The 21,515-nt window shown below is 40.6% G+C and overlaps 1 protein-coding gene and 1 pseudogene across 6 annotated transcripts in view; both read left to right on the top strand.

Annotated features, from left to right (window-relative positions):
• Window positions 1-12,864, top strand: part of NUP62 (nucleoporin 62) — a 59,871-nt gene extending 47,007 nt beyond the window's left edge. For all 6 annotated transcript variants that reach the window (XM_036740479.1, XM_036740484.1, XM_036740483.1 and 3 more), the window contains one exon: window positions 12,418-12,864. In XM_036740479.1, the coding sequence (XP_036596374.1) occupies window positions 12,418-12,509 (92 nt within the window). In that variant the 3' untranslated portion in view covers window positions 12,510-12,864. The remainder of the gene's footprint in view (window positions 1-12,417) is intronic.
• A 7,570-nt stretch (window positions 12,865-20,434) lies between these two features.
• On the top strand, window positions 20,435-21,152 carry LOC118833103 (annotated as a pseudogene).
• Window positions 21,153-21,515: the final 363 nt, after the last annotated feature.

The following is a 21,515-nucleotide window of genomic DNA, read 5'->3' as shown; positions in this document are numbered from 1 at the left end:
GAGCAGCACGCTAGAGCCTGAGGCAGGCCAGCCCCCTGGGGCTCAGTAGGGCTGAGTCCTGGGCTGAACTTGGAGAAGGCGCTCCCTAAGCCTGCATGTGGCTTCTCGGCACCAGGACAGCCCCAAAGGAAGGAGGAGGGGTGGACTCCAGCTACTATCTCAGGTTCCAAATGGAGAGAATTGGAATCAGTGGGGATTGTCTTCATTTGGACTCCAGTAACCCTGAATTTGTTTAACTGTAAATTGTAGGAGAGACTCTAGTCAGTGTTGTAGTTAGAAGATAAGTCACCCTCCTCCCATTATTGGGGTGTTTCAGAATGGTGTTGGCCTTGAATGATTGGCTGTTTCTGAGGCCAGGGCAGCAGGTTCTGTGCCTTCATAGGCTAGGCAGCTCCGCTCTGCTCCAAGGCCACACACTGCAATGCAGGCTGTCACCATGACTGGTAAACAAGTTGCCACAGCCCTCGGCCTAGTTTCATTGGGTCAGCAGGGCTCTTGTCTTTGTGCTCTGTCAAAGACCATCCATTTTTTGTTCATGTAGGAAGAACCAGGATTTCAGCCAGTTTATCCTTTCCTTTAAATATTTGATAATGTAGCACCGTTGACTAATGACTTTCTTCGGTGCAAGACTAAAATTTGATTCTTACCTCCCCTTGCTCCCTCCCCCCATGGGTCTTCTGAAGTCTCCACATGGAACAGAGCAGGATTTAGATGAGGTCTTAGCCATGGTGGGTGGAGTGGTTAGGGGCAGCTGTTTACTCTTAGAGTGACTATTTCTGGAAACCAAGCCAACATCATTGATAACTGAGCAGGTGACACTTCTGTGTGGAGGCTTTTTGTAGTAATACGAAACCGGCATTGGAAGCCTTAATAAAGGAGATCACAGCTGACCCTGATTTCTTCCCCTCTACTCCAGCCCCAGGTGCCTCTTTCTTCTCCCTCTTATGTCAGGAAATAACAAATACTAAGCAATAGATAGATTAAGAGATGCTTCTTGCAGGGGAGGGTTTGGTTTTTGGTGGCAAGTGAAAACATGTAGATGACTTTGCCCAATAAAATGATAACCAAGCTAATCTGGTTACCCATAAACCACCAGTTATAAAGCAGAAACACCAGTCGGATGTTGAGCCCTTATTCCCATGTGTCAGTTTATCACTAATAAATTCTAAAATGTAGCATTGTGGAAAGGGCTTTGGACTTGTGGCAGGGAAGGCCAAAGGAAGAAGCATTTGCATTGGGAAATGAAGGGAATAAACGTCAAGCATCTACTATGGGCCAGACACTGTGCTAAGCATTTGACAAATGTTATTTCATCTTATCCTCACAACAACCCTGGGAGGGAGATGCTGTTATTATCCTCATTTCACAGATGAGGAAACTGAGGCACATAGATGGGAAGTGAGTCACCCAGAGTCACTCAGCTAGTACATGTCTGAGGCCAGATTTGAACTTAGGTTTTGTGTCTCTAAGCTCAGCCCTCTAGCCACTGTACTACCCAGCTGACCCCAGGTTCAGGAAATATGGGTTCATATCTTGGCACTCTCACCCTTAGTAACAGAGCCTCAGTTTCTCCATTTGTAAAATAGAGGTGATATTTTCCACCTTATAGCCAGATATACTCCACCAAGTGGGCCTTCCGTTGTAGTAACAACAACAACAAAAGTTAAGCAAAACCAAAACAGTGACTACACTGGAGAGTGTACACAGCATTCTGCCCCTGTAGGCTCCCCCCCCCCCAACTCTCTAAGGAAATGAGAGAATGGTGAATCTCTACTACCTTTCATTTTAGTGTTCTTTTAACTCACATCAGTTGAGTCGTATATTGCTGATTCTACTTTCCTCTGTATCAGGCCATCTAAGTCTTCACATTTTTCTCCGCATTTGTCATATTTGCTTCTTACAGCACAAAGCTATTTCACTGCATTCATATACCACGATTTGTTCAATCATTCCCCAGTTGATGAGCACCCACTTTGTTTCTAGGTTTCTGCTACTGCAAAAATGCTACTATAAATATTTGTTCTATGTCGGTTAAAAATTGTTTTTGAAAGTCATTACTTTTGTATTTTAAAAGGTCTCTGGGAAATATTCTTAATGATTTTTATACTCTTTAATGTCAGTTCAGATTTATTTTCTCATAAAGCACAGCAGCTGTTCAATTAATCAATTCACATATTTAGTGTGAAAGAGCTAAGCCTCCTTTAAAGGTGGCTTATGAATTAACACAACATTTTTTTAGAGTACTTTTGTTTAAATCATACGACAGTATTCTGCCCAAAGTTGAATTCTCCATGAGCAGGTTGTCTCAGGAGGAGTCGGGGCTGGATATGAGGAATTAGGTGCTACTGGGACATGTGGCTGGTTCTAAGTACATTTCTAAGTCTCACATAGTGGCTATTCTCCATGTTTCTTCTCCCCATCATTATCATAAATAATTGGGAGTAGGCTCTAGCTGCAGGATGAAATCAGGGGCCCAGAATGGCCCAATTTCCTGGTGTCAGATGAAGTACTGGGACTTTGTTAATTCTTCATTCACAAATACCTGTCTTGGCAACCACCGGAGTTGCAGAACAGTTATCCCTTCCACATCGCAACTTTACCCATCATGGTTTCTCTATATTGCGGGTCGTCATAAGAAATTAAATGAGAATTTGGGGGAGTTTTGCAGAAGCCACAGATGACACACAAATGCCAGCAGACAACACAGAAAACGTTTAGAAATTCAAAGATGCGTAAAATATATATATAGTATTGTGTAACATCAACCCAAATTTTACAATGAGGTACTACTAGTGAACACCCCATAAAAGAAAAAGAAAAAATTCAGACTTTTTCTCTGGTACAAAAGGCAGGCCAAAAAATTGCACGTGGATTTTTCAGATTTTGGAGGGGGGAGATGCACAGTAGATTTTCCAGATGGGCTGGCGTGCCCCTAACCCCCATGATGTGGAAGGGATAACTGTACTCACATCTCTAGGATTCTTTGTTATGCCACAGTTCTGTTGTCGTCTTTTTATATCGCTTTTTTATTGCTTGTAGGTTAGTTCATCATGTTATACGATCTTCCATTAGCATTTATGGAGCACCAGCCAAGTCCTGTAGATAGTATAAGCACTCTACTGGCCCTTCAAGTTATATTCTTCTTTATTATAGCTGTGGAAAGCGAGGAGTTTTTATGGGTTCCATTTTTGGAAAGTTAGGTGGGCATTCATGTAGCATTTTACTTGCTGAAGGGTCTCAAAATTTTTTAAGCTTAAAATGGATTTCCTCTCTAATAGTCCTAAATAGGTTGGAGCACCATGCTTGTTCCACAGTCAAGTGGGAAGTGCCAGGCACTGTGCTAAGTGCTGGAGATACAAAGGTAACAGATCAGTCCCTCCCCTCAAACAGCTTACAGTCTAAAGGGGAAAGAACATTAATAACTGTGTGCAAACGAGCCATAAGTAAAATAAACTGGAGATGATCACAGAGGAAAGGCTTCTTGTAGAAGGTGACGTTTTAGCTGGGAACTGAAGGAAGCCAGGTTGGCCAGGAAGCGGAGAGGAGGGAGAGAATTCCAGGCTTAGGAAATAGTCAGTGACAATGCCTGGGATTGGGAAATGGAGCAGAGTGGGTGGAGTGAGTAGACTAAGCTGTAGTAAGACTGGTAAGGCAGGAGGGGACTTAGGTTATAAAGGACTCTGAATGCCAAACAGAATTTTATATTTGATCCTTGAGGTGATAGGGAGCCACTGGAGTTTATTGAACTGGGAGGTGGGGCGGGGGGCGTAAGGACAGAACATGATTGGACCTATGCTTTAGGAAGATCATTTTGGCAGCCAAGAGGAGGATGAACTTGAATGGGGAGAGACTTGCAGCAAGAAGACCAAGCAGAAGCCTACAGTAGTAGACCAAGGATAAGAGGATGAGGGGCTATACAGGGGGACGGGACGGTTAGAGGAGAGAAGGGGTATGTGAGATGCTGTGAAGGTAGGCTGTACAGGACTTGGCAGCTGATTAGACATGGGGGATGAGAGATAATGAAGAGCTAAGAATGATACCTAAGTTGCAAGCTTATTTGCCCGGGAGAATGGTAGTGTCCTTGAGAGTTAACAGGAAAGTTAGGAAGAGGACAGGCAAGGGCAAAAGTCAAGAATTTTTTTGTGTAACTGAAAATTCCCAAGGGGATTTAGTGAGTGTACAAATCCAGGCAAGTGAGTATTGCCCAAAACAGGCTGACTATCCCTGAGCGATTTCATTTTTTACAAATGTAAAAGATTTTCAGTTGTTTATCCTAATATGATAAATACTTATCTTTTTCATAAAGTACCTCTAGGGTCGTTTTGGAGAAGCAATTTTGTTTCCTCCAGCTGTTTGAGAGTCATGAGGTTTTTTTAATGAGACGTGGTTTGTGGGTTTGTTTTTCTTTTGCAACAGACTGTGCCGACAGGGCAGATTCAAAATGAGATTCATATAAAAATGAAATCTTTTCAAATCTTTATTAATTACTTTCTGTTTTCATCTCTCTGAAGACAAGCTGGAAGATGTCCAAAGATACCTTTGATTTCTATTTAAAATGTTATCTCTTCTGTAATAGGATCTGATTTATTGAGTAAGGCTGCTTTATTTCCTTTTCTTCCTCTTTAATAAATTCTCTGGGAAACTTTGGTGTCATTTGGTTTATAGGGCCATCTCCTGGCCTTTAGGGGCATAACCTTCTACTTTAAGCAGTTGAAAAAAATACTCTTAATCTGCCAAGAGATCTAATGGTGATGCAGAGATTTTGAGTCTCTTAAGAATTTGCCTCATCCTGTTTTAGTTAATTGGAAGGTGTTTCATGTCTTTCACTTGATTGATATCTTTCCATAACTTCATTAATGAACCACCTGCCCCCTTGTAAATAGAAGAGATCTGTCTTTTTGTCTTGGGAAATTCTGTAAATAAAGATTAGATTAGGTTATCAAAACCAAAAAATTGAACAAGTCCTTAGCTCATAGTAGGACAGATTGTCATTATTATTATTGTTGTTCTTGTTGTGATGGCAAGTCCAGCTTGGGGGAAAATAGGCCTTCGTACATCTGCAACATTAGATCCCGCACTAATCCATTTTTCGGACCTACCTAAGTGAAATTCCTCATCTGGATAGCCCCCTCAGGTGCATTAGATAGAACAAGTTTGAAATCAGTCACGTATAGTGGGACTTAACATTGAGGGGAGAAACAGATTTTTCCCCAAAGCCGTTTTCTTACTATTTGTGACTAAGAAGCATAAATAAAAGGAGCCTTGCCATAATGCAATCCTCAGGGGGTGTCCCCTGTGTGCACAGAGCACTTTATAAGCAAGGCTGCCTTTTACGACATTTCACCAACGAAACCGTTGGATGGGTTTCTCCATGAATCAGCCTCATGCTGTTTTATGGCCAAGTACGTGTGCTAAGTAAGGTTCCAGCGAACAACTCAGTTTCTTTTTGGTCCAGATAGGTGATTTCATTGGTATGGACACTCCCCACACTGATGCAGAGAAAGAATTCATCTGCAACCTAGGGAGTTACCCAGTGGCATTGAAGGTTAGATGATTTGCCCATGGTCACATAGCTAGCTAAGTAACCATTTTTAATTCAAGAATTTCCTGGCATTTTATCAGTGAGAATGGTGCCATGGAAAAAGCCCTAGGCCTGGAGTCAGAAGAGCTGTCTTCTAGTCCTAGCTCAGCTACTCACTATTTTGACTTTGGGCAGGCAGATTTTTACCTCTGAATTTCAATTTACTCATATGTAAACCGGGAATAAGAATAGCTGCTGTCCCTACCTAACAGAGTTGTCGAGAGGCCCAAATGCAGTGATGTGTGTGAAAATACTTTTGGAAACTGTAAAGCTCTTTGGCATTTCCAGAATGTATCATTTTGTCAGTATGAGCACGCCTCCAGATCCCCAATCCACACTGAGCCCATTGGCAAAGCTTGGTGGGGAATGCCAGATCTTGTATTCTCATAACCCGGCCTTGGGGACCTCAGGCTCACTTCTTGTCTTGCAGTGAGGCATCTCAGCAAGATTTGAGTGGAGGGTAAAGTGATATGAAAGCGTCATGTCGTATTAGTGAGGAATCCAAAGCATAGCACCCTTGAGCTCTCATTCATAAGAGGTGTTGATGATCTCCACCATGGAGGATTTCTCCCTAAGAACTCGATGCCTTTGAATCTCTCCTCTCAGTGATCCTGCCAGCCGCAAGCAGCCCTGTGAGGCAGAGGCATTTCCAGACACAGCCTTTGTTTGAGCCCTCACTGAGTTGCTGCCTGACTGTGCTTGGCCTCTTTGCCAGCTACTTTGATAAATCCAGCTGTCATCGAAGAGCTAGGGTGTATCCAGGACTGTGTTAACTTGTTCTTTTCCTTATTCACCTAATCAACCCAGCTTCTTTAGAAGCCTCTTTAGACTTTGAGTGCACAGATAGGTTTGTTACTTCCTATCATATATCTCCAGTCAGCAGGATGGCACTCTTGTTTGTGTCTGGAAGAAACCGGATTCCTTGATAGCTTGGAAAATACTTCCTTTTCCACAGCTCTTGAGCAGGGAGGGGTTGGGAAGATGCTGAGCTTAGCTTTGCTTCTCTCTTTTCACACATAGCTTATACCGAATATAGAGATAAAAATGAGTATTCATTTGAAAACCTCATTTCTATATTAGGACTCTGGTTAAAGGCATTGTGGGGCTATGGAAAGAGGGCTAGATTTGAAGTTCAGGGACCAGGTTCTGATCTTGGTTCTGCTACTTACTAGCTAGGTGACTTTGGGCAAGTTATTTCCCCTCTCTGGGCCTCAATTTGTCATCTGTAAAAACGAGAGGGTTGCACTTGATAGCCTTTGAGCTCCTTTTCAGCTCTATGATCAGAATTTTCTTGGCTTCCTATCAGAATCTGAGCCAGCAGGGATCTCAGAAGCCATCTCATTGAAGCCATACCCAAATGAGAGAGTCTATTTGACAACCTATCTGACAAATAGCCCTCCACCTTTCTCTTAATCATCTCCAGTGATGGGGAGCCTACCACCTCCCAAAGGCATCCCATTCCATTTTTGAATAGCTTAGAACTGAACCTACTTTGTAAAACTTGAGGAAAAGGTGAAGAAAATAACTTCTATCCAAATCAGAATGAGAGTTGACTCTCATCACAGTCTCTTTGAAAAGAGTTCGGATGGTTTTACATTTTAGACATGTAAAGAGAACTCCTTGAGAGATGGCTATTTAGCTAATTAGAACAGCAAAATTGCTTTTTTGACAGTGGCTGTCAAAGTGTATTGAATCAACTGTTTTCTTCAAGTTCTAATCTAAAGTGCAGGCTTGCCGGAGCATACACAAATGGATAGCTGAACAAAACCCAAGCTCTCGCTCTCATCCCAGGCTTACCCAGGGTCTGGCTAAGATGGGCGAAGGAATGCAGTTTGTTGTTGTGAAGGAAGACATCCAAAGAGATTTCCATTTGAAGCTTTATTCTGAAAGAGTCTTAAATTCTTTGTGGAGACTGGACAGAATGCTAGGAGTAAGCTTCTAGTAACCTAGAGTTGTTTCTTGGCTTTTCTTTTGATTTAGAATTTTTTAAATGGTAGACTTGTTAACTGGTAATTTAATAATGATGCCATCAGCAAATGAATAGATTGTGCCTCTAGGATGCTTTTGTTTTGAATCTAAAGATTTTTCTGTCCTCAGTGGGAGCTCCTGGCATGTCAAAAGGGATGGGGGTGGGGCAGGGAAGAACATATCTGACAAATTAGCTTTGGGAATTTTGCCTAGCTCAGTTCCATTTTGATGTCCCCCTAATCAGGACAGCAGCCAGATGTTAAATCCTTAGGCTAGGAACAAAAATGTTGACTATAAGTACAATTTCCTAATTTGCTGACTAGCACCTAAGGCCTATGGAACACAAACCCATGCCTTCAATTACCTGAGCAGCACTGGTAGGCTTTAATGAATACATACATTTATGTGAGTCTATGACTAAAAGCTGAGAACATTTCCCAGAGGATGCTTATGTATGAAGTGGACTTACATGTAACTGAAAACCAAAGAGGGCAGCCGGTGAGAGGCTGTGTTTGCCCATTGTTTCTCTAGGTTCCAGAAGGGAAAATGCAATGAATTTGCCTCCACTTTCCACCCTGCAAATAAATGGTGCTTGGTTTAAATGAATGAATGAATGAACGGACAGATAAATAAAAGGCTTGGAGAAATTTTGCAAGCAGATACCACAGAGAGAATGTAAGATATTGCATTCCTATCCATTCTGTTACTGGGAACTTGATCAAATCTCTCCTGCTGTCTCTGTGGAAGACATGGAGGGAAGTAGGCTACACAATAATACAGTTATTTAGAGTTGTAACTAGTTGAAAGGAAAGGCTGGACTTAAAAGAGTAGTATATATCTATCTGGTCACTGGATCCAGATGGCTCTGGAGGAGAAAGTGAGGCTGGTGACCTTGCACAATACAATACTCAGTCTCATTTTGGAAGACCATCTTCAATGGAGTGCCCAAGGGAGTGTGCTTGGCCTTGAACGATTTCTTTTTTTTGTCAGTAACTTGGATGGTGGGCAGAGATTTGCAGGCTGATGGGAGCACATTTGCCAAGAGGGATCACCAACACACACAAATATCTGAATTAGCTAGAATTCCAGATTGGGCCAAATTCAAGATGATGGAACAAAAGTCTTACACTTGGATTCACAAATGTAAGGCAAGTGGAGGCAGAATCCGAGGGTTTTTTGGTATTCTAAGTCAGTAGTGTCATATGACAGTTTGACTTTGATTCCTGGAAATTGATTATTAAAGAAACGGCTAGTGAGTAGCCAGAAAAGGAAGCAGTGACAAAGAACCAGCATGGCTTCTTCAAGAAACAGGTCATTATAGGCTTGCTTCCTTGTTTGATCAAACTATTGGCCCTGGGATGCTGTACATATTGATGGGGTAGATTTTAGTCAAGCTTTTGATCCAGTGTCACTTGCTATTTTTAAAATTTAATTTAATTTATTTTGTTACATTTTGAGTTCTGAACTGTGTACCTCCCCACCCTGTGCTAGAGAAGGCCACCATTTGACACAGGGGTGTGTGCGTGCGTGGGCGAGCACATTCTCTGGAGGTGGATTAGCATCTTCCTACATAGGTCCTTTGTAGTTGATTTGAATATAATACTCAGAATAGCTTAGTTGTTCACAATATCCTTCGAACAGTATTGCTGTTACTGTATATAATATTCTCTTGGTTCTGCTTTTCACTCTTCCTTATTTCATGCAATTCTTTGCATGTTTTTATAAAATCAGCCTCCTCATCATTTTTATAGCACAGTAGTATTCTTTCACAATCATATACCACAACTTGTTCAGCCATTCCCCAATTAATGGACATCCCTTCAATTTCTAGTTTTTTGCCACTACAAAAAGAGCTGCTGTAAATATTTTAGAACATATAAGTTCTTTTCCTTTTTCCCTTATCACCTTGGGAAATAGATCCAATTTGCCGATTCAATGAGCATATACACAATTTTATAACTCTTTGGACCTAATTCCAGATTGCTCTCCAAAATGGTTGGATCACTTCACAATTCCACCAACAGTGTATTGGTGTCCCAATTTTTCCACGTCCCCTCCAACATTTGTCATTTTCCCCTTCTGTCATTTTAGCCAATCTGATAGGTGTGAGATGATATCTTAAAATTGTTTTAATTTGCATTTCTCCAATCAATAATCATTTAGAACATTTTTTCACATGACTATATATAGCTTTGATTTGCCTGTTCATATCCTTTGACCATTTATCAATTGAGGAATGACTCATATTCTTATAAATTTGACAGTGTTCTCTATATTTGAGATACGAGATCTGAGAAATTGTCTATAAAAATGTTTTCCCGTCTTTCTGCTTTCCTTTTCATCTTGGCTATGTTAGTTTTATTTGTACAAAATCTTTTTAATTTAATGTAATCAGAATTATCCATTTTACATCTCACAATGCTCTCTCTCTCTTGTTTTTTTCGTAAATTCTATCTATAGGTCTGATAGATAATATGTTCCATGTTCTTCTAATTTACTTATGATATCTCACTTTATTTCTAGGTCACGTATACATTCTGACCATATCCTAGTAAATCATGTTAAGATACTGGTCTATACCTAATTTCTGCCAGGCTGCTTTCCATTTTTCCCAATAATTTTTACTAAATAGTGCATTTTTATCCCAAAAGGTTAAATCTTTACATTTGTCAAACACGAGGTTTTTTAATCATTTGTTACTGTGTATTGTATGTCTACTCTGTTGCACTGATCAATCTTAGTTTTTATAATTACCACCTTATAATACAGTTTAAGATCTGGTACTGCTAAATCTCCTTCCTTTACATTTTTTTTTTCATTAATTTCTTGGATATTCTTGACCTTTTGTTCTTCCAAATGAATTTTGTTATTATTTTTCTGGCTCAATAAAATAATTTTTTGGTAATTGGGATGGCATTGAATAAGTAGATTACATTAGGTAAAATTGTCATTTTTATTATATTTGCTGTGCCCATCCATGGACAATTAATATTTGTCCAAAATCTGAATTTATTTGTATAAAAAATGTTTTACAGTTATGTTTATATGGTTCCTGGCTTTGTCTTAGCCGGTATACTCCCAGGTATTTTATGATGTCCATGATTATTTTAAATGAGATAACTCTTGCTATCTCTTCTTGCAAAAATAGTAATGATTTTTGTGGGTTTCTTTTATATCCTGCTACTTAGCTAAAATTATTGTTTCAACTAGCTTTTTAGTTGAATCTCTAGGATTTTCCTGCAAAAGAGATAGTTTTATTCCCTCATTGCCCATTCTCATTTCTTCAGTTTCTTTTTCTTCTCTTTTTGTTATTGCTAGCATTTTTCATACAATACTGAATAATATAGGCAATAATGGGCATCTTTGTTTCACTCCTGATCTTATTGTAAAGGCTTCTAGCTTATCCCCATTACAAATAATGCTTGCTGATGGTTTTAGGTGGATGCTTATCAGTTTAAGGAAAAATCCATTTATACCTATGCTTTCTGGTGTTTTTAATAGGAATGAGTTGTATTTTTTCAAAAGCTTTTTCTGCATCTGTTGATATAATCATGTAATTTTTGTTATTGGTATAATCAATTGTATTAATAGTTTTCCTTATGTTAAACCATCTCTGCATTCCTGCTATAAATCTCACTTGCTATTCTTGTGAAATGAGGATGACTAGATTGGAGCATTGTTCCATAGATTTAGAAGGAGTAAATGGCCAGATCCAGAGAGTAGTCATTCATGTCAGCTTGGAGGGAGGTCTTCAGTAGAGTGCCCCAGGGATCTGTGCTGAGGTCCTTGATAAAGATGTTAAGAGCAAAGAGCCAACCTTTAGCTCTTTGGCAATTTAATCACTGCAGCTAACACAAATTGGGAGGAATTGCTAATATACTGGGTGACCAAGTGGGAATACAAAAAGATCCTGATGGGGTAGAACAGTAACTTGGATTTAATCAGGATGGTAATAATAATACTAGCATTTGTAGAGGGCTACTTTTGGTTTACAAATCACTGTATATATGTCATCTCATTTGATCCTCACCAGAACACTGAGGTAGGTGCCCATTTTACAAGATGAGGAAACTAGGCAGAGAGAAATTCAGTGACTTGCCCAGGATCACACAGCTGGTAAGTGTCTGAGGCTAAATTTGAATTCAGGGTTTATACCCATCGCACCTTATGAGGAGTACAAGGTAGAGGAGACATGGTTCATCTGACAAGTTCTGGGGGTTTTGGTGGACTGTCAGCTCAATTTTAGTTAGTAATGTTATATGGTAGCCAAAAAAGCTCATGTACTTTTGGGCTGCTGTGCTGTGAGAAGCCTGACTTCCAGGAATCAGGAGGCTTGATTGGCCTCAGCGCTAGTTAAAGCACATCTGGAGTAGCATTCCATTCCAGGCACTATGTTTTAGAGAGGACACTCCAGGCAAGGGTAACAGGATGGTGAAAAAACCTTCAGTTCATCCCGTATGAGCAGTAAGTAGAGGAACTGGGAATGTTTAGCCTGCAGAAGAGTACCATCAGGGAAGACACGATAACTACCTTCAAGTGTTTGAAAGAGATGTCATGTGTAAGAGACACTAATTATGCTTCTTATTCTTAGCTGCAGAGGGCAGAAGCGGAAGTAATGACCAGTAGACAGACATAGGCTTGATATAAGGAAGTAAGTAGGAATGGAAGGACCCACCTTGGAAGCTGGTGACTTCCTCTCCATTGGACATCTTTGAGCAAAGACTGGGTGACCACCCGCTGAGTATTTTGTACAAGGGACTCTTTTCATTATCGGTTGGATGAGCTGACTGCTAAGGTTCCTCCTCCCAACTCTGAACTTCTGTAACTTTTGCCCTAGAAAAATGATTCCATCATGTGTTTCCCCACAGCCCTGTTGCAGCGGAAGGTGGAAGAGGTATCAAAGGTTTGCGAAGGTCGTCGCAAGGAGCAGGAACGCAGCTACCGGATCGTGTTTGATTAAATGACTTGAACTCTGTTGAATAGTGTTTCCATTGCTGTTTCATTACCTATCCATTACATAACAGAACCTAGGGTATAAATTTGAGTAAAACATACAGTTACCTATTGCAGTTATTTTTTTGTTACAGTAAAGTTCGTGTGGGTATTTTTTTTTCCATTCTAAATCTTAAGTAAAACGTACAGTTAATCTATTGCAGTCAATTTTTGTTACAGTGAAGTTTGTGGGAATTTTTCTCCATTCTAAATCTTTACGGTGGTAAGGAAAAGTATGCTGGAATTTGCATTGGTTATATCAAAATTTTGTCAATCTCTTTATGCCGATTAAATTGCTCGATGCTTTATGAAGTCTTCCAATACGTGTAAATGTGTCACTTTTTTTTTCCTTCCCAATTTCATCCAAAGATAAAAATGTGGGGGAGAATGATGCTGATATCCTTCTCAGTATTACATTCTAGTCTCTGTGCTGGGTTTCAAGGAGTATATAATAAAGAATAAGATGTAGTGTCTGATCTTGAAGGAGCTTAATCTAGTTGGAGCCACAGACACAGCCCAGTTCTCTAGGAGGAGAGAAATCACTGCAAGCTGGGTTAATCAAGAAGGGCATGAGACTCAAGCCAGAGCTGGAGAAAAGAGTACTATTCAGACAGCCCTCCACTTGGTTTTGCTAAGTAGCTATGGTAAAACATTTCATTTATTCAACTTAAAATGTCAACTCCTCAAAATAGATGGGTTTGGGGGGTTTTCTCTTTTTAAGGCCTAATTCCTAAACATGATCTCTTCTAATTTGTTTGACTTCAATTTCTCTTAAATTGTAAAAGGAGATCATCCAAAAAACACAGGAACAGCTAGGCGGTGCAGTGAAGAGAGCATTGGGCTTAAAGTCAGGAAGACCTGAGTTCAAATTGTTTCAGATACTTACTAGTATGACCCTGAACAAATCACCTAGCCTCATTTTTTTCTCATCTGTAAAATGGGCATAATTATAGCACCTATCTCACAGGGTCATTGTGCAGCTCAAATGAGCTAACACAAAAAGTGCTTTGCAAACCTTAAAAGATCATATAAATGTTAACCATTATTAAAGACAAGAATAAAATGAGCCTCTTAGATAAGCCTCTCAGAAATCACTACAGCCTATTAATCACCTGTAATTCCTCTGCTGGGCTGCATTTGACAACCCTTTATAGCACATATAGGATCCTAGATTTAGAGCTGGTAGGGGCTTTGGAGGTCAATTTAGTCCAGCTTCCTCATTCGATAGGTGAAAAAACGAAGGAGCAGAGGGGAGGTGGGTGACTTGCCAAAGGCCACATGGGTAATAATTGACAAAGCTCAGATCTGATTTGTTATCACACTCACATATCCAGGCCTCTTTTTTCCATACCACAACACTGAGGGAGGAAATTACAGTTTTAAAGTGGATAACTAGGGATCTCAGTCACCTAGCGAACAGAAGGTACCAACTCACACTTTCCCCCTACTACATTTTTCAGAGAAAGCAAAATACTAGAATATTTGTCATGGGATGCCCTAGGTACACCTCTTTTGAGAGAAAGCTTGGCAACCCTTTATGTTTACAGCAGTAGTGTTGTTTTTGACTTCTGGCCCCTTGCAGTTTTTCTTCCTAGTGTTTATAGATTCCAAGTTTGTCAGTAACTGTGTGTGTAATGTACACCGTAAAGAGAAATCAAGAATACTATGAAGAAGAAAAAGCCTCGAAATAGAAAAGTGTGATGTTTAAAAAGTTCAAGAGACATTGTTTCTGGGTAATTAATCATCTTACTAATAATTATAACATTTTATTAACAAAAAGGTCAGTGACACTCATGGCAGTGGGCTCACATTTTATATGCCTTGGAAGAGTAGGTGTTCCTGAGAGAAACAATCAACTCTGATTGGTTAACAAGTAATGAGAGAGAATGAGAAGTAGACCTATCATTTACTTCTAAATTACCCCCAGCCTGAGCAGAAGACAGGTGGGAGTTTCACCTTAGGTTAAATTCCTTGTAAGTTTGGGTGGGATAGTAATAACTAGATTGAGGAGAATGTTAATCCTATCTGCTATCCTCAGTCCTGACCTGCTGAATGTAGAAAAAGGGGGAGAACTCTGATCTCCCCAATACATTGGTTATTACTAATCATTTCTCTCAGAAGTCCGTTATTGGGTCTCAGTTTCCACTCATGAGGAAATGAAACTTGACTCCCTGAGATGTCAGTCTCCCATTTCTGGTGATTTGAGTGAGGAAAATCACTGACACCTCTAGAAGAAACCACCCTATAAAGCAGTGGTTCTTAACCTTTTATGTGTCCTAGACCCCTCAGAATGTTTGAAAAGGCATAAAGTGAAATACATAGAATTACAAAGAAAAGCAATTATATTGAGGTGGTTATCACATTTTAAAAAAAAATTCATATCTAAATCACTATTGATTAGACTAATGCATATTAAAACAAACTCTGAGGTACCGCCTCATACCTATCAGAAATGGCAAATGCTGGAGGGGATGAGGGAAAAATAGGTAATTTGGAACTAGGCCCAAAGAGCTATAAAACTGCATGACCCAGCAGTACCATGACTAGGTCTGTATCCCACAGAGATCAAAGAAAAAGGAAAATGACCTTTTGTGTACAAAAAGGACCTAGATGTACATAAATATCTATAGTAGCTCTTTTTGAGGTGGCAAAGAATTGGAAATTGAGGGGATGCCCATCAACTGGGAAATGGCTGAACAAGCTGTGGTACATGATAGTGATGAAATACTATGATGAGGGGGGTGATTTCAGGAAAACACGGCAAGACCTATATGAACTGATGCAAAGTGAAGTGAGAAGAACTGAGAGATCATTGTGGACGGTAACGGCAATGTTGTAATGATGATCAACTGTGAAACTCAGCTACTCTGATCCATACAATGATCTAAGATGATTCCAAAGGGCTCATGATGAAAAAGTGCTATCTACCTCCAGAGGGAGAACTGATGAACTCCGAGTGCAGATTGAAGTATAATTTATTTTTCTTTTTTTTTTAAATATGGCCAACATAGAAATATGTTTTGCATGATTTCACATGTATAGTTGATATATTGCTTGCCTTTTCAGTGGATAGCAGGGGGATAGGAGGGAGGGAGAGAATTTGTAACTCAAAATTTAAAAAGAAAAAAATGTTAATAAATTTTCTTGGAGGGGGGGAAGGCAGGGCAATTGGGGTTAAGTGACTTGCCCAAGGTCACACAGCTAGTAATTGTGTCAAGTGTCTGAGGCCGGATTTGAACTCAGGTCCTCCTGACTCCAGGACCGGTGCTCTCCTCACTGTACCACCTAGCTGGCCTCATATAATAAATTTTTTTAAAGGAGTTCAGAGACTAGCGTCACAGGGCCATAGTTCTAGTGCTGGAAGACATCTCAGAGGTCACCCTGTCCAAGGGGTGCTGGGGGATGTCTTGGCATCCCCTAGTCTTTTTTGAGGAGGAGCTACAGGGTGTCCCTAAAATCTGGACACAAAGGAAAATCGACAGCAATGTGGAGTTATTGCATTGAGTTCACATGAATCTTTCAAAGCGCATCAACCTTTGCATCACAAATGATGAAAATCATATTGAAGATGTTGTTTGTTAATATTCCAATTAAATAAAATGTTGAAAATTTCATTCATTTCATTTCTTGAAAATACGCATTTTTGCCTATGTGTCCAGACTTTAGGAACACCCTGTACTTCTCATACATCCTTGAAACTTTGAGATCACCAAAGATGGTGATGGGACTGATAATAGTCTGTGAGGGAAGGAGTTGCCACTGTCCATTGCTCTCCCCTCCTGGTGGGAATCCTGGAAAACTGGCAGGGGGAACATAGCTTAGAAAAGAAGTGGGGTAGCAGCAGTCAGCTTGGAGAGATACCAGGTCAACCTTCTCAATTGACTGGAAGATCCTAATCTGCTGGTTGGGACCCTTAGTGTAATCTAGTCAGAAAAATACCTATGGAAAACCCTAGGAAAATGTTAGCCTTCTGGATAGTGCAATAAGGCACTAGAAAGGATGCTTGTAGGAGGTGAGTGACTTGGTGTGTGGAACATGGCATATACCATCAGGCACAGTCAATGCTTTTCTGGTTTTGCCAAATTGCTTATTTTCTGTTTCTTTCATCTTCGTTTCAAGGGATGGGTCACTGAGTAGGGGACGGGAGGGCTATATTGGAAATAAAAGTAAAAAGCAAAAGACATCAGATTTAGAAAGTATAGTTTAGAAACAACAACAAATTCATGGGCCCCTGGAAACCTCTTCACGGATCATGAAGTCCTGGAGAAGAGCCTAAAATCCCTTAGGGTGGTGGTTTGTAGTACTTTAAGTTGAAGGTAGGCATTTTGGGAAAGAATCAGCTATGGGAAGTGAACAGCTCCTCGTGTCTGAACTATTACAGTTGCCTGTAGGTTGGTCTGCCTGCCACCAGCCTCTCCATGCTTCAGGTTGTCTTCAACTCAGCCATCAAAGCGATTTTTCCTAAAGCTCCAGTCTCATTGTCATCCCCTGTACTCAAATTCCAGTGGCTCCCTATCACCTCCAGGATCGAATATATTTTTTTTCAATTTTTAAACATTTTTATTTAAAGTTTTGACTTCCAAATTGTATCCTTCCCTCCCTCCCTTACCCCATCCCTGAGATGGTAAGCAGTGAGATATAGATTATACATATGCAATTATGTAAAACACTTCCATATTAGTCATTTTGCATGAGAAGACTCGAACAAAAGAAAAAAAATGAAAGAGTGAAAATAGCCTGCTTCCATTTGTATTCAAACAATATGAGTTTTTTCTCTGGAGGCGGATAGTATGCTTCATCATAAGTCCTTTGGAATTGTCCTGGATCATTGTATTGCTGAGAATAGCTAAGTCATTCACAATTCTTCAAGCAATATTGCTGTTACTGTGTATAGTGTTCTCCTGGTTCTATTCACTTCACTGTATCAGTTCATGTAAGTCTTTACAGGTTTTTCTGAAATCATCCTGCTTGTCATTTCTTATAGCACAATAATATTCCATTACAATCATATACCATGGCTTGTTTAACCATTCTCTAATTGATGAACATTCCTTCAATTTCCAATTCTTAGCCATGACAAAAAGAGCTAATATAAATATTTCTGTACATGTGGCTCCTTTTCCCTTTTTCTTTTCTAGTGTTCTACCTAACACTCCTCTGTGGACTCTGCAATCCAGTGGGCTCCTTGCTGTTCTCAGAAGATACTCCTGCCCAGCTTTGGGCATTTTCAATAGCTGTCCCTTCATACATGGAATAGGGGCAGCTACGTGGTACTGCAGTGGACTCCTCTTCCTGAGTTCCAATCTAGCCTCAAGTACTTACTAGCTGTGTGACCCTGGGCAAGTCACTTCACCCCGTTTGCCTCAGTTTCCTCATCTGCAAAATGAGCTGGAGAAGGAAATAGCAAACCAAGCCAGTATCTTTGCCATGAAAACCCTAAATGGGATCACAAAGAGTTGGACACAACTGAAACAACAACAAAGAATGCATGAGATGCTCTCCCTCTTCATCTCTTGCCTCTTGGCTTCTTTCAAGGCCCAGCTAAAATCTCACCTTCCACAGAAAGTCTTTCCTAATCCTCTTAAATTCTAGTTCTTTCCCTCTTAATTATTTCCTATTTATCCTGTTTGTGCATAGCATGTTCATACATAGTTGTTTGCACGTTGTCTCCCCCATTAGGTTGAGTTTCTTGAGGCAGAGGCTGTCTTCTGCCTTACTTTGTATCCCTAGTGTTTAGTAGTCCCTGGCACATAGTAGGTGCCTAATAAATGCTTAATGCTTGACAGCTGTTTTAAGAAGGTGGTATCGATGAATGAGATGCAGATTTCTGGACTAAGACTTCGAGTACAGGAATAACAGCAAAATGTGGCTCATGGCTGGGATGTGGGAACAGAAGGGGAGGAACCGATCTCATTAGGGATGTAGTAGAACCACTGATTTTGAGATTTATGCCTATGAAGAAAGCCAAGGTGGAGAGGAGGGAAGCAAACAAGCTGTATTGTAATGGAACTATGCTACAGATTACCTGACAGAGTGCCAAGGAACCTATAGTCAGGATCACATATGTTTGAGCAACTTGATTAAATGCTTACATCCTCATAGGGAGAAGAGACTATTCCTTCAGAATCATCTTTTCTTCCAGGTCAAGAGAGAACAAAGACAGATTCAGGGCCTGGCTTAAGATAGAAAGGCAGGAGAAAGGGATACATCAGAGAAGAAAGGAGGAGGAAGAGGGAGGAACTTTGTATTTCTCATAATTGGGGTGGATCAGGATATTTGAACATGAAAGTGGAGAGGAAAGCAGGCATTTCACAACCGTCTTTCTTTATCTGAACTTGACAAAGGAAGGTTGGATAGGTGCACACAGAGGTTAGTGTCGAAATTCGTTAAACAGAAATAGGGAGAGGGAATAGAATGGGATGGAGTATCGAGTCAATAGGGAGAAATTAGTCAAAAGCAAAACAGTTGTGAAGTATTTATTATAAAAGGGAGATTAAAAAGAGAGAGCATAAGACAGTAATTTAGTTCTGGACTTCAATTGTACATTAGTGGTGTTTACTTCATTTCCTTTTTCCCAATTTTTTCTTGGAGTGGGGTGGGGGAGATTGATTGATTAAAGACCTACTATGTCCCCAGGCACTGAGGATACAAATACAAACACCTAACAATCAGCCATGAATATGAATGGAACGACCCAGACTCCCTCCTCTCCCCCTCCCTTCTACCAGCTACCCAGTAGAAGGAATAGAGTCAGACCTAGCCCCAACTACCTCTGTAGTACCCCTTGGAGTCTGAACTTCACTATTCACCAATTGGTTCCCTATTTAATTTTGTGTTATTTTAAGGCTTAGTCAGTTTATTATGTTTTAATGACCAATCCACCATACTGTGTGAGTCTGAGCTCCTCCAAGCCTGTCATTTCAGTTGCTTATTGAGAAATTTGAAAAGATATTCCATGATTAATTATTGATTGAGAGTTGTATCTAATCAGTGTATCTAATCACAATCAATATTTGTGAATCAAATTCAGACTTGATTTGTTAGTAAAAATTTGTAAAAGTTTAGCTTTACTACTCCTGTGGGCTAAAGTCCAACCACAAAAATTCTAATCTGTGAGCTTTTGTTGACCATGGGAGAAGATGAGTCAGTCTGGTGATAGGATGTTTACCCAGCATGAGATTTTGCGGAGGATGTCAGTCATGGGATGGTAAGTAGCACCAACCAATCAGGAGTAAAATCCATCTGTGTAGTCACTGTGGAAATGCTAGAAAAGAGTTACTCTGCCTGTAGGTTTTATCCTTGACTACGGAGGAGCCTTAGATCCAATTTATTGGTATTTGCCAGCCATGCTTGGGACTTTGTGCCTCAGTTTCTCTTTATCACAGGTTTTTTAGGCAACACACCTATTCCAGCCCTGTGGTTTCTCCTGCTTCTCCCCTTAACCATGCAATAATCATTAGCCCTTTAGAAAGAAGCTCCTCAGTTCTCATCCCCATACTCTCAACCCTAGTCCACCCATGTCCCACTCCAACTATACTGTTCCCTTCCACTGTGCCTTCTGGAATTCCCATTCCATAGTTAACAAACTCCCCTTCATCCTGGACCTCTTTTTCTCACACGCTTTCCCTCTATTAGCCCTCACTCAAACCTGGCTCCTTCCCTAGTGAGAGCACAGCATTGACGATACCTTCTCTCAAACTACCTCCCTCTCCCCACTGTCACTTTAGACTTTCTCTTGACCTCTTTTCAGCAACATTGAAGTCCACTCAATCAAATTTTCCATCCAGTGAGCGGCACTGAGCAGGGGCTGCGGCGGCTGTCTGTGGGTGCTGGCGGCAGAGGAGGAGAGCAGTGGGTGGCCTCGGCGCTCCCCTTGGCGGGGTCCGCCAGAAGATGAGTGCGGCCCGAGAGTCCCACCGGCGCAGGGTGAAGCGCTCAGCCTCCTCTGACTACGATATCAGAACTAGCAAATGGGAGGCAGCTGACTTGGGCAATGAAGAGAGAAAACAAAAGTTCTTAAGACTAATGGGAGCTGGAAAGAAAGAACACACTGCCGTCTTGTCATAGGAGATCATAGGTCAACATCTCACTTCAGAACAGGGGAAGAAGATAAGAAAATGCTTTTTGGCAGGGCAATCGGGGTTAAGTGACTTGCCCAAGGTCACACAGCTAGTACATGTGTCAAGTGTCTGAGGCCGCATTTGAACTCAGGTCCTCCTGACTCCAGGGCCGGTGCTCTACTCACTGCACCACCTAGCTGCCCCTAGAAGATAAGAAAATGAATGAAGAACTGGAGTCACAGTATCAACAGAGTATGGCCAGTAAATTATCAGGGAGATATCAGCGACGTTGTGGACTTGGCTTCAGTGCGTTAGAGGATCCCGATGGGGAAGGCGATGCTGCTGGAAATGATGATGACCACGATGATGATGATGATTCACCTGACCCTGAAAGTCCAGAGGACTCTGAAAGTGATTCAGAGTCTGAGAAAGAGGAATCTGCTGAAGAACTACAAGCTGCTGAACAGCCAGAGGAAGTGGAGGACCCCAAAGCTATGAAGGATGCAAAGAGCAGTTACAAAATGATGTCTGTTAAATCCAGTGGTTCATAACTCAGAACGTGTGATTAGTCTATTCAAAGTAAGCCTTATTGTTATAATATAATGCACAGTATAGGGCTGCTTCTATAGCACAGACCTTTGTATCACAATTTTTTTAAAAAGGCCCCTTTAAATAATTACAAAACGTGTTTGCTTTCAGATGCCATGGATTATAGTTTTATGGGCATGATTAAATCCATTTTTGTAAAATGTAAGAGTTGCATTGTACAAAAGACAAATAAATATGATTCCAAGCTTCCTTTCACATTATCATCAAATACCCTCTAACTACTCCTCCCCCCCCTCACTTTTTTTAGTCCCTTCTAATGAAATTATGTTGAAATTTCTTTTACTATTTTGTGGGTGTTTCTGTTT

This window comes from Trichosurus vulpecula, assembly GCF_011100635.1.
Source record: "Trichosurus vulpecula isolate mTriVul1 chromosome X unlocalized genomic scaffold, mTriVul1.pri SUPER_X_unloc_1, whole genome shotgun sequence".
NCBI lineage: Eukaryota > Metazoa > Chordata > Mammalia > Diprotodontia > Phalangeridae > Trichosurus > Trichosurus vulpecula.
This window is presented reverse-complemented; position numbering and strand designations above follow the sequence as displayed.